The 14,661-nt window shown below is 39.7% G+C and overlaps 1 protein-coding gene across 1 annotated transcript in view; it reads right to left on the bottom strand.

Annotated features, from left to right (window-relative positions):
- The window catches only part of FHIT (fragile histidine triad diadenosine triphosphatase), a 990,173-nt gene that overhangs the window by 278,953 nt on the left and 696,559 nt on the right, over positions 1-14,661 (bottom strand). The window contains exons 3-4 of the mRNA XM_087707805.1: positions 8,033-8,178; positions 4,265-4,294 (exon numbers count right to left, since the gene is read on the bottom strand). Coding sequence (XP_087563931.1) covers positions 4,265-4,294; positions 8,033-8,178 — 176 coding nt within the window. The remainder of the gene's footprint in view (positions 1-4,264; positions 4,295-8,032; positions 8,179-14,661) is intronic.

The following is a 14,661-nucleotide window of genomic DNA, read 5'->3' on the forward strand; positions in this document are numbered from 1 at the left end:
TTCTCATTTAACAGACACTCATTCAGCAACTGTTGAAACTGATGATAATGCTGAACAAGTGGTAATTTTAACCAGTCCTTGGAGTTCTGACTGTCATTACTTCTAGTTCCAACAACAGGTAATGTCAGTGGGGAAGCCAGCAGGAAATCTTCCGATGGAGGTCCTTGCTTACTGATGCAATAGCAATAGCAATAGCAGTAGACTTATATACCGCTTCATAGGCCTTTCAGGCCTCTCTAAGCGGTTTACAGAGAGTCAGCATATTGCCCCCAACAATCTGGGTCCTCATTTTACCCACCTCGGAAGGATGGAAGGCTGAGTCAACCCTGAGCCGGTGAGATTTGAACCGCTGACCTGCTGATCTAGCAGTAGCCTGCAGTGCTGCATTTAACCACTGCGCCACCTTGGCTCTGGGACAAGTAAGTGGTGCAGTCACATGCATTTTAAGACTACATTGTTAGCAATGACAATGATGGTCTGAGTTGCTCTAGTAAACTGAGGACTACCTGTAATCTCAACAATTCATATGTGCCTGTCTATTAAAAAAAAATTAGAGACTCCTGCTTTAGAAAAGGGATTCACAGTGGAAAGTTGATGATTTATATCTTGCTTTTCTGCCAGAACAGATATCATGGGAGCATGGCAGCAGGCACCGTGAGACCAAAAGTGTCCAAGAAGTGACATTGGATAGGGAGAAGCAGAATGAAGATGAATTAAAAAGCTGGAAATGGGCCATGAAATTTTAAAAAATCTCTTCTGGGCTTTCCTCCCACCGCCAGTAAGATTTTTGAATCTTTGACCCAGCAATTCACTTGAGATGTGCTAAGTGCTTTTTTAGTTTTCCATTTCTTTCTCCTTCCTCCAGCCTTAGTGAGCTATTCTGAGGCAATAAAAAAAAAAAGATCACAAATAAGGTCAATGTACGAAATGGAAAAGAAGAGAATTGCTTCCATTTGCTATTGTCAGCTGTTAAGATTATGTGAATCAACGCTAACAAGGACTTCAACTGAGAAATCTTATACTCACATAATGTCAGGATCAAAACTACATCATTGCTTTGTCAGTGGAATGGCTAGCCTATCCACATGTCCTTAACTGAAAAACGATCAGAACAAGAAACCGAAAATACCCAAGTGGAAGAAAGGTAGACATAACTCCAGCGTTCCTGGAAATGTATGTGATTATGCCAAACACAGAGGTAGCAACTAAACGTTCAGTAACAAGACCATCTATCCTTACATCATCACTATCATATAATAGTCAAGATAATGCCATGGTGCCTCCAGGGCATCAGACTGTAGAGGGTAGAGGGGATGGCCTTGAAGGACAGAAGGAAGAGCAGCTACCATGGCAACAGTCAGATAAGAGGGACTTGAGCCAAGGCCAAAAAAAAGTAACATGACAAAATGTCTCAGACAAGCTCCTCTCTAACTCACGTGAAGATAAAGTGAAAAAAGTGGAGATGCTCATTTATTCGTGCAAGATTCTGTTATTGTAGTTGTTGCAATAAAAGTAGTTCTTATTTATATGGCATAGGTTTATTAGTCTGGTCTACCTGGTAGGATTGACACAAGGACACTGTTTTGCAAAGCAGCCAGGGCAAGAATGAAGAAACAGAGCAGAGGCACCTATAGCACAGGCCAGCAGCAGTGTACAAGCCCAGCTCTCATAATTCTCCTGACCACAACTAATCCAGTGATGTAGCAAAGACTCCATCCTTCCTGTCTCAGATCTTTAGTGGGCTGAATGAACTTAAGGACTGGGTCTACCTTGATTGAAATGGCTACTTGGATAGAAAACTGCATCAGGGAAATACATCTGAGAATGGTGTAGCAACAGTTAGGAGTGGTGTGGTGGCCTAGAGGTGGACCTCTCATCTCACAATCAGACGACACTGGGAGTTCAATCCTAGGTAGAGGCAGATATTTCTCTCTCTGGGCACAATGAGATTATATCTGCTGAACAAAACTCCACATTGGTGACAGGAAGGGAATCTGTCCAGTAAATACTTTGCTAGCTCCAATCAGTTGCCCAGACCCCACCCTGTGAGGGATTGTGGGGTCATTAAAAGAAGATGATAATGGTGTAGCAGCAGTTCCTTCTTCCATGTGGAGGAAGCAGCCACTCTCAGCCTTCTCTGGTATATAGAAGAGGGGGCTTCTCCATTACTTCCTCCTGCTGTCTCTCAAAAATAAAAGTGCAATTTCCTGATTCTATGCTGAGGAAGGCGATTAGAAAAGGTTATAATTCATCTGTTGACTGATTATATTCTATCAAATCAATGATGAATCTTAGCAGAGGAAATGGAATGGGGCTGGGGTAGGAGCTAAGAACAGAAGCATGTGGAACAAATTCAGATAAGAAATCCCAGTGGGTCATATTCAATATGAATTTCCCCACTGCCTGATTCTGCCAACTAACCAGATTAGTTGCTGATAGGGGGTTATGTAGATAAATGCAAAAGTCAAGGAGTGTCATCAAAAATGGGTGGTTTACCCAGAGAGAAGGACTATCACAGGTTTTTTTTTCTCACTCACTCATTAATCCTTTTAAGGGAAGTAACTCAAATTCAGATGCAAAACATTTGGTAACCAGTTAATCAGAAGACAAAGATATTTGATCTGAGTGGGCCTGTGCTTATGAATTAAATCAAAGTCCAGCTTGCTTAGAAATTGTAGAAATAGTTTGTTATGAGGAAGAAGGAACAAGAGATAGATAAAAGTATATTTCTCAATCTATTAGATCTCAAGGACATAACTTGAAACTGACCTCACAAAAGCATCATCTATGTAACAAAGCAGAAGTCATTTTTAAGAGAGAATTTTGCAAAGTGAAGAAAGATCAAATTATTAGGCTACCAAGAAGTACTACTTTCAGAGGCATTCTCTTCTGGATGATAATTAAGAAAAGGGAAATGACCCAAAGGTGCTTTTTCCAAGGCAACCAGACTTTCTGGATTTTCTTTGAAGATGTTTTGCTTCTCATCCAAGAAGCTTCTTCAGGTCTGACTGGATGATGGGGCTAATTCCCCCTAGATCTCCTATTAGCAGTTAGTTAAATCTGTCTTATCCCAGATTTCTTCAGTTACTTGACTAGGAGTTATCAGCATGTTTAAACCTCAAAAGTATTTAATTGTTATCTCTAGAAAGAAGAATGGCTGATTAAGCAAAGTGCCTTGCCATCCTTCACCCTAACCTCTCAGAAACTCATAGGTAGAATTAGGGATGGAAAACCAAGATGGGTGAACACCTCCCAAAATCTAAAGCAAGTCCTCAAATTCTTCAGATGCCCCATCTATCAGATGACTGTAAGGAACATAAATCCTTCCATTCCTGACAATTCAGGCAGAACTGAAGAAGCTTCTCGGATGAGAAGTGAAACCTCTTCAAGGAAAAACAAAGGAAATCCAGTTGCCTCTTGAAAAAGCACCCTTGGGACAACCATGATCTGAATGACTGAGAATCTCCATAGCTAAAAAGGGAGATGATTTTATTCTCTGAAAGCATCTAGCTTGCCACAATGGAGTGCAGGACCCTGGACAGATCCAGGGATGGAGAAAAGTTAGAACTGCATCAAATGGAAGTCTCTAAGCAATTTTCAGTCAATGGAATCCCAATTATTGAACTTTAACAGCAATAAATGCACTTCCTCCCTGAGAAAAACTCATCCCCACAAAATTTTATAATATTAAAATGCAGAAAATAATTTTGAATTTCATTTTTGTGTGCAAAATGTACAATGGTATTTGTTCAGCTCTTAGTAAAGATAAATTATTGGGCTCAAATTGCTTTCATGCTAAGTGTATGGTTTTTCTGTATTTGGTGTCTCCTACAGTTTTAATTAAACAACAACAATAACAACAACAAGAACAACAACAACAACAAGAAGAAACAGTTAAGTCTGACCTTTCATGGTTTAATATGGAAGGACTTTTTGTGTGCTCTTAAAATCTTACCAGAAATGCTGGAAACAACACCCCTTTCACACCTTTAGAAGACAACTATACAAGACAGGAGGATTCCACAGACTACAGTAGTGGCCAAGAGGTAGCATTAAATGACAACAATTAGGAAAAGAGGTGAAATGTAAACATATTGTACCATCCCATTTCAATCAATATATTTACTGATATTAACGACTGAGGGATCCTTTGGCTTCAAGGATAAAACAGCAACACAGCAATGTGCTGCAGCTGACTGGTTTTATTCGTTCGTATAATTGCTTCTTATTAATTGGTACTCGGCATAATAAAATAAGCACTCACCTTCACAGTCTGTCCAGCTTCAGGACCATCCTGTGGGGAGAAGCGGAAGAGAGGAAAAGAGAGGGAAGGAAAGTGGGGAAGAGAATTAGATAGTAACAGCCAACAAGATTCTCCTGGGCATTCAAAAAATTGCCCATTAATAATTTAAATCTAATTTCATTGTGCATTAATTTATAGCATTCTTGTGGGGATGATCTGGCGCTGAAGTACCTGGGAGCAGACACCTTTCTATTTCAGGGCCAAATCCAATGGGAAATGATGGCACCGAGGAGAAAAAGTTCTGGCACATTTGCTCCTCTTGGCCCTCAGCATCTCAGAGCACAGATGCTCTTAATAATGTTGGTGCTCATCAAGATTTATGGGGACTGTTTAGAAAAGACATGTTGTTGGCAGGCACAATACAGTAGGATGCCCTTTTTGGTTTAATATGATTTTAACAAAAGATCTGAGGTAGCCAGTGCAGCCCATTCATTCACAGCTGTGTCCCAGAAGCTAAAGAGACTTATCCACTTGGTAGGAGGATACATGAGCTTTGTGTAGAAGACCCATATTCTTTGGGCAGCCCAAAAAACTTTTTTATCCTTAAATCCAAAATTAAAATTAATATATGGAACTTCATTGCCCTGTATAGTCAGGATATGCTTTATATCTACCATACGTACATATGGGGTACATGACTGAAGAACAAGGAAGCCAAGTTACATTAAAGAGACATATATTCCATCTTATGGATGTTTATTGCTTCAATTTATATGGTCACCCATCTCAATTAATGACTCTGGGTGGCCTACAATTCAGAAAATATATTACAATTTAAAATTTAATTGTATTTAAACATATATACTTGTAATTAAAAGCATTTTGAAACAATAAAAACATAAAGCCAGTAAAGAAAAGATTTAAAACATTCAATTCGATATATACTAGAGCAAGATATTTAGCAACAGAGTCAGGATGTAGGGCCTTTGGCACATTCAACACCCCAGTCTTCCATAAATGAATGGAGATTGGTGACTAGAAGTATGTTTTGTAGAAACATCCTTCATGGCATTCAAGAAACCCAGGTACATAGCAATAGCAGTTAGACTTATACACCGCTTCATAGGACTTTCAGCCCTCTCTAAGCGGTTTACAGAGTCAGCATATTGCCCCCAACAAACCGGGTCCTCATTTTACCCACCTCGGAAGGATGGAAGCCTGAGTCAACCCTGAGCCGGTGAGATTTGAACCGCCGAACTGCAGAACTGCAGTCAGCTGAAGTAGCCTGCAGTGCTGCATTTAACCACTGCGCCACCTCGGCTCTATACATGAAATCTGTATGTCTAAAAGGCTGTCAGGCCTGGCCCTTTCGGCCCCCTCAGGAAAGCAAGAGTCTTGAATCCATTGAATTGAATGAAACAAACTTTTATTGAGAAACCTGGTTGCAATAAAGTCAAACGGACTCTAAAGGTCCAGTACAAAGCAAAAGCAATTCTTTTCATTTCCCAATCACAACCCCCATGACCAGTCCACCAATGTGATGCCGAGAAGATGTTTTGAGAATGCTGAGATGCTGGGTAGATAACAGATTGCACTCAGGGCACGAAGACCTTGGAACCAGGCAAAAAACAGCTGGGAAGGAGTCCGTCCCATCTTCACAGATAGTCCCCCCACCCTAATTCCCAAGTGCACAGCAAAAGCAGAAAAATCCCAAGCATGCCAAGCCCCTCTCCCTCCAGTATAATGACAGCACACCAGAATACAATGGTGGACCTGAGAGGCTAACAGGGTTGGGGCCATTCTGAAAGTAGGATGGTCCATAGAGCAGGGGCCATGATAGAGCAAGCTTGCCTTCTGGTTCCTGCCAACTAACAGGATGTGCAACATACCCATTCTGTTTGAACTAGTTGGACAGACTTTTTTGGGGGAAAAAGGTGATCCTTCAAGAACCTTGGTTCCGAGCTATTATAGGGTTTTATAGGTAACCACCAACACCTTGTTTATGTACAAGGTCCCATTTGCATGTAACTAAAGCATTGTGAGGTGAGACCCTCAGTTTCTGTATGTACAATGCTGATTTTCCATTATTTTTTGTGCATGGAATTCATCACAGATTTCATGTTTCCTGAATTCTACAAAGAATGATTCTTCAAGGCATACTTCTGGTTATCAGCCTCTGTTTATTTAAGGAAGACTAAAGGGAGCCAAATCCCGGTGCTACCAGTTCACTCTTGTTCGTGCACATGATGCTTTGCGCATGAACAGAAGCGTCTGGGAGGGTGGGCGGAGTCTCCTCCCGCTTTCATTACCAGTTCGGCCTATCTGGGCCAAACCGGGAGCAACCCGCCTCTGGAGCCATCTGAAAATTATGATGAGCAACCAGTTCAGTCACTCTGGAGAAGAGACCATGCAAATTGTACACCAAAGGCAATGTAACATTAACTTGCTCTTTAATAGGAATAGGGCCTCTGAAACTCCAGCTAAACTAACTTCAGGAAGATGGCATTGTTGATCTGAACTGCTTGCTACCAGAGACCCCAAAGGCATATTTTCATTTCCAAATTCACTCTTGCAATGTTCTGTGACAACATTTATACATGGGATGTATAAATAAGTGGGATGAGGGACAAAAAAATATCTCAGTATTGAGGACATTAACCAGGTCAAAGGCACTGTAACTTAAAGATTTCAGGACTTGACATCTGAGAGGTAACAGTCAAACTTTTTCTCCAGGTCTTAAGGCTGCTTGCCTTCTTCCATGATGATGGCCAATCCAAGGAGAAGATGACAGCTATCCTTTTCTCACTCATTTCATCCTGAGTGGTGTCATGTGAGTAAGGTAAAGGTTCCCCTTGCACATATGTGCTAGTCGTTCCCAACTCTAGGGGATGGTGCTCATCTTCGTTTCAAAGCCGAAGAACCAGCACTGCCCAAAGATATCTCTATGGTCATGTGGCCGGCATGACTAAATGTTGAAGGCACACAGAATGCTGTTACCTTCCCACCAAAGGTGGTTCCTAATTTTCTACTTGCATTTTTACATGCTTTCGAACTGCTAGGTTGGCAAAAGCTGGTGAGCCGGGAGCTCACCCTAGGGATTCGAACCACTGAACTGCCGACCTTTCTGATTGACAAGCTCAGTGTCTTAACCACTTAATCATGTAAGTAGAAGTAGCAATAAAATATTGTTGTTGATGCCAATAAAGTAACAAAAGGGAAAGTCACAACCACCATCCTTCTAGTTCTTTGATTCTGTCTCGCAAATTAAGACATCTTTGTGGTGAATTGTAGCAACTATAGTTTTTTAAAGCTCTTTGCTTATTTTACGGTAGTTTGCCAACACGGAATAGCATAGTCAAAACTGCCTTTAATGGATTTTGAGGATTTCAGATTGCTCAGTCTTGGTGACCCTAGTTAATCCTACTGGAATCCTGTATGAATGTTGCAGTATGGTGTTGTGGTATGGTTTCTAACTCTTGAAAGCTATTTCTGCAAATGTGCAAAATCTACTCACTGCATACATTCTTCTCTCTCCTACAGCATTTAGAGAATTGTCCCAGAGGACATTAAATTAATTACTAATGAGTTGTTTTAGAAAAAGAAAAAAAATATCTAAGTTAGCTATAATATTTACTTTTAGTTGATGTTGCTATAGTGAACCCCTCTTCACACAGGAAATTGCAAGTGCACCTTAAGAACTATTTTTGGTATTACAAACCTTAAAAAATTATATTTTGGGAGAGCTTACACCAATTTTTGCTGTAATCAAATCATAGTCCTAGTACTAACCTGAACTGAAATGGTGAGCGAAGTTCCTCCAAAATGTTGCTCCACTACATTGCCAACTGCTTGTGTTGTGCGAAATAAATCAGCCACTTCCTCAGGATGCAAGTCACGGAAACGTTCCACAGGGCGGAGAGGGCAAATGAGAACATCTGATTTATATAAAGTTAAGGAACAACTTTGAACTGCAGCAATCCATTAGGAAGGTACTAGATATTCAGTTCCACAAAAATATGTAGAAGAGAACCTGTTTTTCAATAAAGTTTGAAATATGAAAACAGGGAGGGAGGGAGGGAGGGAGGGAGGGAGGGAGGGAGGGAGGAAGGAAGGAAGGAAGGAAGGAAGGAAGGAAGGAAGGAAGGAAAAATATAGAAGAAAGAAGGGAAGAAGGGAAGAAGGGAAGGACAAAGGGAGAAAGAGGAAATAAGGGAGGGAGGGAAGGAGGGAGGGAGGGAAGGAGGGAGGAAGGAAGGAAGGAAAGAAGGAAGGAAGGAAGGAAGGAAGGAAGGAAGGAAGGAAGGAAGGAAAGTTTATGCATTTTAAAATACTTTCTAATTGAATAAACTTTCTCCTCCTTTATGAATAACCTCAGGTTCAGAAGACTTATTTGCAAGTTAGAAAGAAAAGAACATCCATAAGTTAGGGAAAGAAGATATATATATTAGCTGTCTAAGGTTTTGGATAAAACTCCATTTCATAGTTTTCAAATTGCATAAAGGGGGTTGCCAGTGTAATTCTATTCACATCTCCTCAGAGGTATATCTGAGTACCATGATATATTTTTTAATATGGTTAACTATATATAGGATCACAGAGTAGATGAGTCAGAAAAACAACCAGCTTTTTAGATCATTTGCACAATTTTTTTCTTAAAGGCAGTATTTGTTTGAGCCCTGAAGAAAAAAAAGGACAATCACACATGAATATGCATATACTAAAGTACAGTTGAACTCACTTTCACTGCCATGAAGACATTCCTGAAAAAAAATATAGCATAAATATATAAAGCTGACCTTAAACAGAATTTACTAGTCTAAGCTGAATAAGTTGGCATTGAGAGTAAAATAATTGCATTATTAAAAGCTGGGGCAACTCCTTGCATACTGCATCACTTCCACAGCCAGAACCAAGATTTATGTTGATCTAAGCACATTTAGCTTTCTTTTGGATTGTAATCAGTAATTTGATTGGCATAATCAATAAACAGAGTACTCAGACTACAAGCAACTCTGTAAACTCTTAGGATCCCTGGGACACCTTCCCTTAGAAATTTCTTGGAACTTAATAAGTAAAATTCCTGGAACACAGAATACTTGCTACAATACTTCAATACTTCAAGCAGAATTTTTCCAAACACAATTGCTGTCTTAAGCATTTACTTGTACTATGAAATATAGATTTACTTGGGAGCATTATTTTTAGTCAGATCCTTGGAAGTTATCCAAGTGAGCCTACACACACACACACACACACACACACACACACACACACACACACACATGATTTTCACATCACCTCCAAGGTAAACCAGATTTAGTGCACTGAGACCTCTTTCCAGCTTTACATTTTAACCCAATCCCTATTTTCTCATTGCTACATGTGGTAAAATGGAGTAAAACCAACCCCATATCAGATTGCAGTTTTGCACATATTGTTATTGCACATGGCTGGCTCAGGAATTCTGGGAGTTGAAGTCCACCAGTCATAAAAGAGCCGTGGTTCCCCACCCCAATTTAGTAAAAACCAATCTACACAATAGGATTTACTCCAGAATAAGAAGGGCACAGCTGCTTCATAAAGGAGCTGATTGATGGAAATATGTTCAATCAAAGCGAGATTAGAAAACAGCATATCCATTTTCTGCTGGGATTCCCTTCTTGATTCTGTTGCTTATTTGTCTGCCTGCAGTAGAAGGAACTGCAGGGCTTAATAAGTTCCAATCATTTATTCGCTAGTCTTTTCAGGAGGCTGCAGAAAATGCCTTCATAAATGATGCCGCCGGCTGAGTCAGGAGCCCAAAGGGAAAACAGGGAAGTTGCAGTGAGCCTTATTCGTACACCAGGAATAAAGAAATAAGAAAGCTAATTAATTTCCCTCATTAAAAAAATTGGAGCGTCAAGGCAAAAAACTAAGTAAAGGTACATTGGTTCAATCCAAGTTCATTTTTTTTCAAAAGAAAAAAAATAGGGAGCAATTTACCTCTGGGTGTTTGAGAACTTTAGATAATTACCCTTCTTCTGAAGCACTGCTTTATTAGTATGGGTCAGTGAACCATTTACACATGGAGAAGATCTTTACATTTAACCTACAGCAAATTGTAGCTAACATTCACTTTTAGTTTCTTTTTTTAATGTCCTTTGGTGTTCTGTCCTAATTGCTTCAGATTCTTCTTTGGAGTATTAACATCTCAACTAGGACTTCAATAAATATCCACCCATTTCAAATGTCATATGGCTTCAGTGATGCTCAAAGACAATAAGAAGATAGCCAAAAGATCCTGTGTTTCTTTTGGGAGCTAAAAATCTATTTTCATAGTCCACCTGTATTCTTTTCCCTATAATTTCACCCACTTCCTTTGGCACAAAAAAATCACACTAGTACTTTTCAGTACTAGATCGTTAAAAAGTATGCATTCTCAAATATATTCTCCTCTTACAATGCAAATGCCAAAATGTGTTTTGATTTTATGTAAGGTATGGGCTGAATCAGGAACACCCCTGGAAAAAAATAACAGAATAAGGAAACACAAAAGCCAGTGGATAATTAATTTCCAGTCAATTATTAGTTAAATTCAATTCTGATTTCCTTGCCGAGTTTAGAAATCCAGGCAATATCTCCGGGATGTCAAGGTTTAGCAAAACTGATTGGTACCATTTTCTCCCATTTTTTAAAGCTTCGTTATAGCTTCAGTACTTTCTGTAGGTTTCTATCACACTTTCAGGTTACAAGGGCAGGAGAAAAGCAAGAGAGATTTCTCAAAAATAAGGTTTTTTTTTTCAATCTAAAAAAAATCCAAAAGTAATACTTCTTCTGATACACGGTGTCCCCTTTTCTTCTGGACTGTAATGATCAGGCTTCAGGGTTACTAGGTTTAACTCAATTTAAAATGGCCAGGCCTGGGGATACTCATTAAATTTGATCAGACAAATAACATTGTTAAAGATTTCTGAAACCTGAAACCGCTGTGAAAAATACTGGAAAAACAGGGCCTATTTTAAGCAATAAAAAAGAAGAGTAAGAGGAGTTGATCCTATCTTTAGCTTTGTCTATAATCATTACTGAAAAGCTCCATTGTACTCTTCATATATACCTGATGCCTAATCTGTCTGACATAAAATGCAGAGAGAACCGACAGAGAATGGGTCTAAATGAACATCTTAGCCTCCCATTTCTTTGATATATAAATTGTAAAGTGTAATTTGGGACCTTCACAGAACAGAAGCATTTATATCTTAGACACGGAAGCAAAGTAGCATCAATACAGGGTTTGCAATTTTAAAAAAAACCCAAGCCTTTTTCCTTAAGTATAATTTAATGCTGACATATATCATAAGCACTATAACATAATTGTGCACATTCATTTGTGTGTGTGTGTGTGTGTGTGTGTGCATGGATTGATTTTTCACATATTTAGACTGCCCATCTCTTTCAAGGAGGGTTCCTTTCATGCCCTTTGACCAATGCTGTTGTGATGCACAAGATGTCACTTGCTCTTATCTGCCTTCTAAGGATGCCTAAATCACCAAATCCACAGTATTATCTTTCTCTGCACATTTCAGTTAGTTTCTCGTGCTTTAAAGGGGACAGTGGGAAAATGATACTTTCAGACTTGGAAGATTCTGTTAATGTACCTTTACAATAAGTAGAAGTAGAATTAACTTATCTGGTTGTTTTTCCTGTCTGGTCTACCTGGTAAAACTGACATCATTCTTGCAAGTCTGAAAGTACAATTCTCCCACTATTGCCTTTACAGTCCAACTAGAGACAATTCTTTCTTGTCCCTTCCACTATCCAGCTGTAGGCTATGCTCTCTGTTATCTGACTCTGTAGCATCTGTTCATCCCACCTCCCAAGGCCTTTCCCACATACCATTGCATATAGCCCTACAATAGGTATTCTACACGTATCGTGGCCTCCAGACTAGGGTTATACAATCCCCAAGAAGGTATGTTTGATTTTCATTCCCGCATTATTTAGAAATATGGTATATGCACATTTCTTTCACCAAGCTCATTACTGCCAATAGCTGATTTGCAAATTGATTTTAATTGCATTAATTTTGTTTTATACTGAATATTTTTAATGGTTTTAAGCAGCCTGGAATATTATGAAAAAAAGAAAAAAAAATACAGCAAAGAAGAGAAATGTAGTAAATGAAATGAATGAATGAATGATACAATGTACAAATCCTTTGTCTTTTTTTCTTTAATGGAAAGAGATGGAGATTGTCATAACTTTAAATATAAGGTATATAACAAAGAAAAATTGGGAGATACAACCAGTGGTGGGATTCAGCTGGTTCGCACCTATTCAAGAGAACTGTTTGTTAACTTTCTGAAAAGTTCGAAGAACCAGTTGTTGGAAGAAATCTCCTTCCAACAGCCTTCCCCACCCTCCACTTTACAGAAAGGTATTCAGATAGAAAGGATTGAGTCTCCATGATGGCTGTGACTATCCTTGATCTTCAGTGTGTATTCCCCCATTTCTACTCTAATGATTAATATTAAGGGCAGCTTTTTTCAAGCAATGAAGCTATTTGTATTTTTGTACAGGTAATCCTTACCTTACAACCATTCATTTAGTGACCATTCAAAGGTACAATGGCAGTGAAAAAAAGTGACTTATGATCGTTTTTCACACATGACCGTTGCAGCATCCCCATGATCATGAGAGGCCAGGCGAAGTGAAGCGCCCCTCAATGTGAGTGGCATCGAGTTGGCCATGCCCACCCAGTCACATGATCACCCAACCACATCTACCCAGCTGATCATTAGAGCAGAGTACCAGTTGTTAAATTATTTGAATCTCACCACTGGATACAACTAATGTAATGTAACCTACAGCACTAAAGATGTTACCCAGTTTGGGTAATGAAACATCTGCAACAAAACAAGCAAGCTCAGAGAGTACCAAGGACCCCACAGATACAACTAAAACCCTCAATAGATAATAATACACTGATGCCACAGAGAGAAAGTTATTTTATAGGGACCAGCCTATTCTCTACTCTTGAGTGAAGCAAATCACTAAATGGGCCTAAATCTTGGAAAGTGGATACATCAAATAGTTGATATGTGTCAGACAAATAAAGGCCGGTCTGCCTTTTTCTACTACCCGGCACTCTTTCAATCTACCACGTTAGTTCCCTTCTTCTGGAACTAATTTCATGCTTGTCTACACAAATTGCCATGGCATCAGAACAAGGAAGGTTTCTGTATGTTTACAGTGAAGTTGCTCTGGCCCCATATAACTCACCAGCGATGTTAAAGTCAGCTATTCTGACTTCCAATTTTCTGTCCGGATGTTTGGATTGTATTGGTCTGGATTCCCAGGAGGGAGGGGATGCTTTCGAGAGGAGTAAGAGACAGATCAGTTCAGATAGTTTGTGTGAGAGGAAAGGGGTGAAGATAGCCTCTCCAAAATAGTTCCCAGAGTATATGCTTCATGTAGATAGAAGAATGCTTTATTCTGGCAAGATTCTGTCCATAGGTCTGGAACAATAAAGAACTTTGTTTGGAAGAATCACATGGCTTTTTTTGTTTTTGCTTTTTGAGGGGCTGACAGGAACTCAGCCATCACTAAAACTGTTCAGCAGTATTATCATTCATAGCCTTGGGTGGCTGCCAGCTTTCAACAACTTAACAGGTCTTCTGGCTATGTCTGCCCTCCCTCCTTAAGTTTAGATGCCCTTGAAATTTCACCCAACTATGTCCTGGGGTCTGGGGGAAATTATAAAAAATATTTATTTATTTTATTTTTGTTTTTTTCCCCACATTTTTGAACCACCCGTCTCCCTCAGAGAGGGATTTTTATTTACTTAATGTATTCACTGTGATATATACCCAATCTATGAACATTATAATTTCACCAATTAAAATAACCTTAAAACTGAATGATATTTTGAATATTATGAGTTGGAAATTATATGATGATGGGCTTCCAAATTTAAATGGGACAATTTGGGGTGGGGGGGCTTTGGAGATTTATAAAATCTATGAGTTGCCCATTATCCTACAGTTCACATTTTGATTGAAGAGAATATTTATAGTTCAGGGTTGAAATGCAGTGTCATTGGTGCTCCCTGGGCTTGGTTGAAACCACCAACCCTGACAGGGCAAGCCACTAAGACAGTTATGGCTAACATTTTTGTCATTGCATGCTGAAAGCACTCATGCACGCCCCCACATCCATAATAGAATGTGTGTGTGATGCCCCAGGGCACTGCAACCCACTGCACATGCATGTGTGACACCTCCATTCTCCTCCTGCCCCCCCTCACACATGAATGCATGACCCCAACCCCCTTTTGGGCCTAGCAGGCTTCCTTGAAGCCTCATGGGACCAAAAACAGGGTGTGGGGGCCTCGTAGGGGGTCCATTCCCCCCCATTCTCCCATCCCCCGTGCATGCACATGC

Source organism: Thamnophis sirtalis, unplaced genomic scaffold, assembly GCF_051295495.1.
Source record: "Thamnophis sirtalis isolate CommonGarterSnake01/CBP01778 unplaced genomic scaffold, rThaSir2_p1.2 scaffold_3, whole genome shotgun sequence".
NCBI classification, from domain to species: domain Eukaryota; kingdom Metazoa; phylum Chordata; class Lepidosauria; order Squamata; family Natricidae; genus Thamnophis; species Thamnophis sirtalis.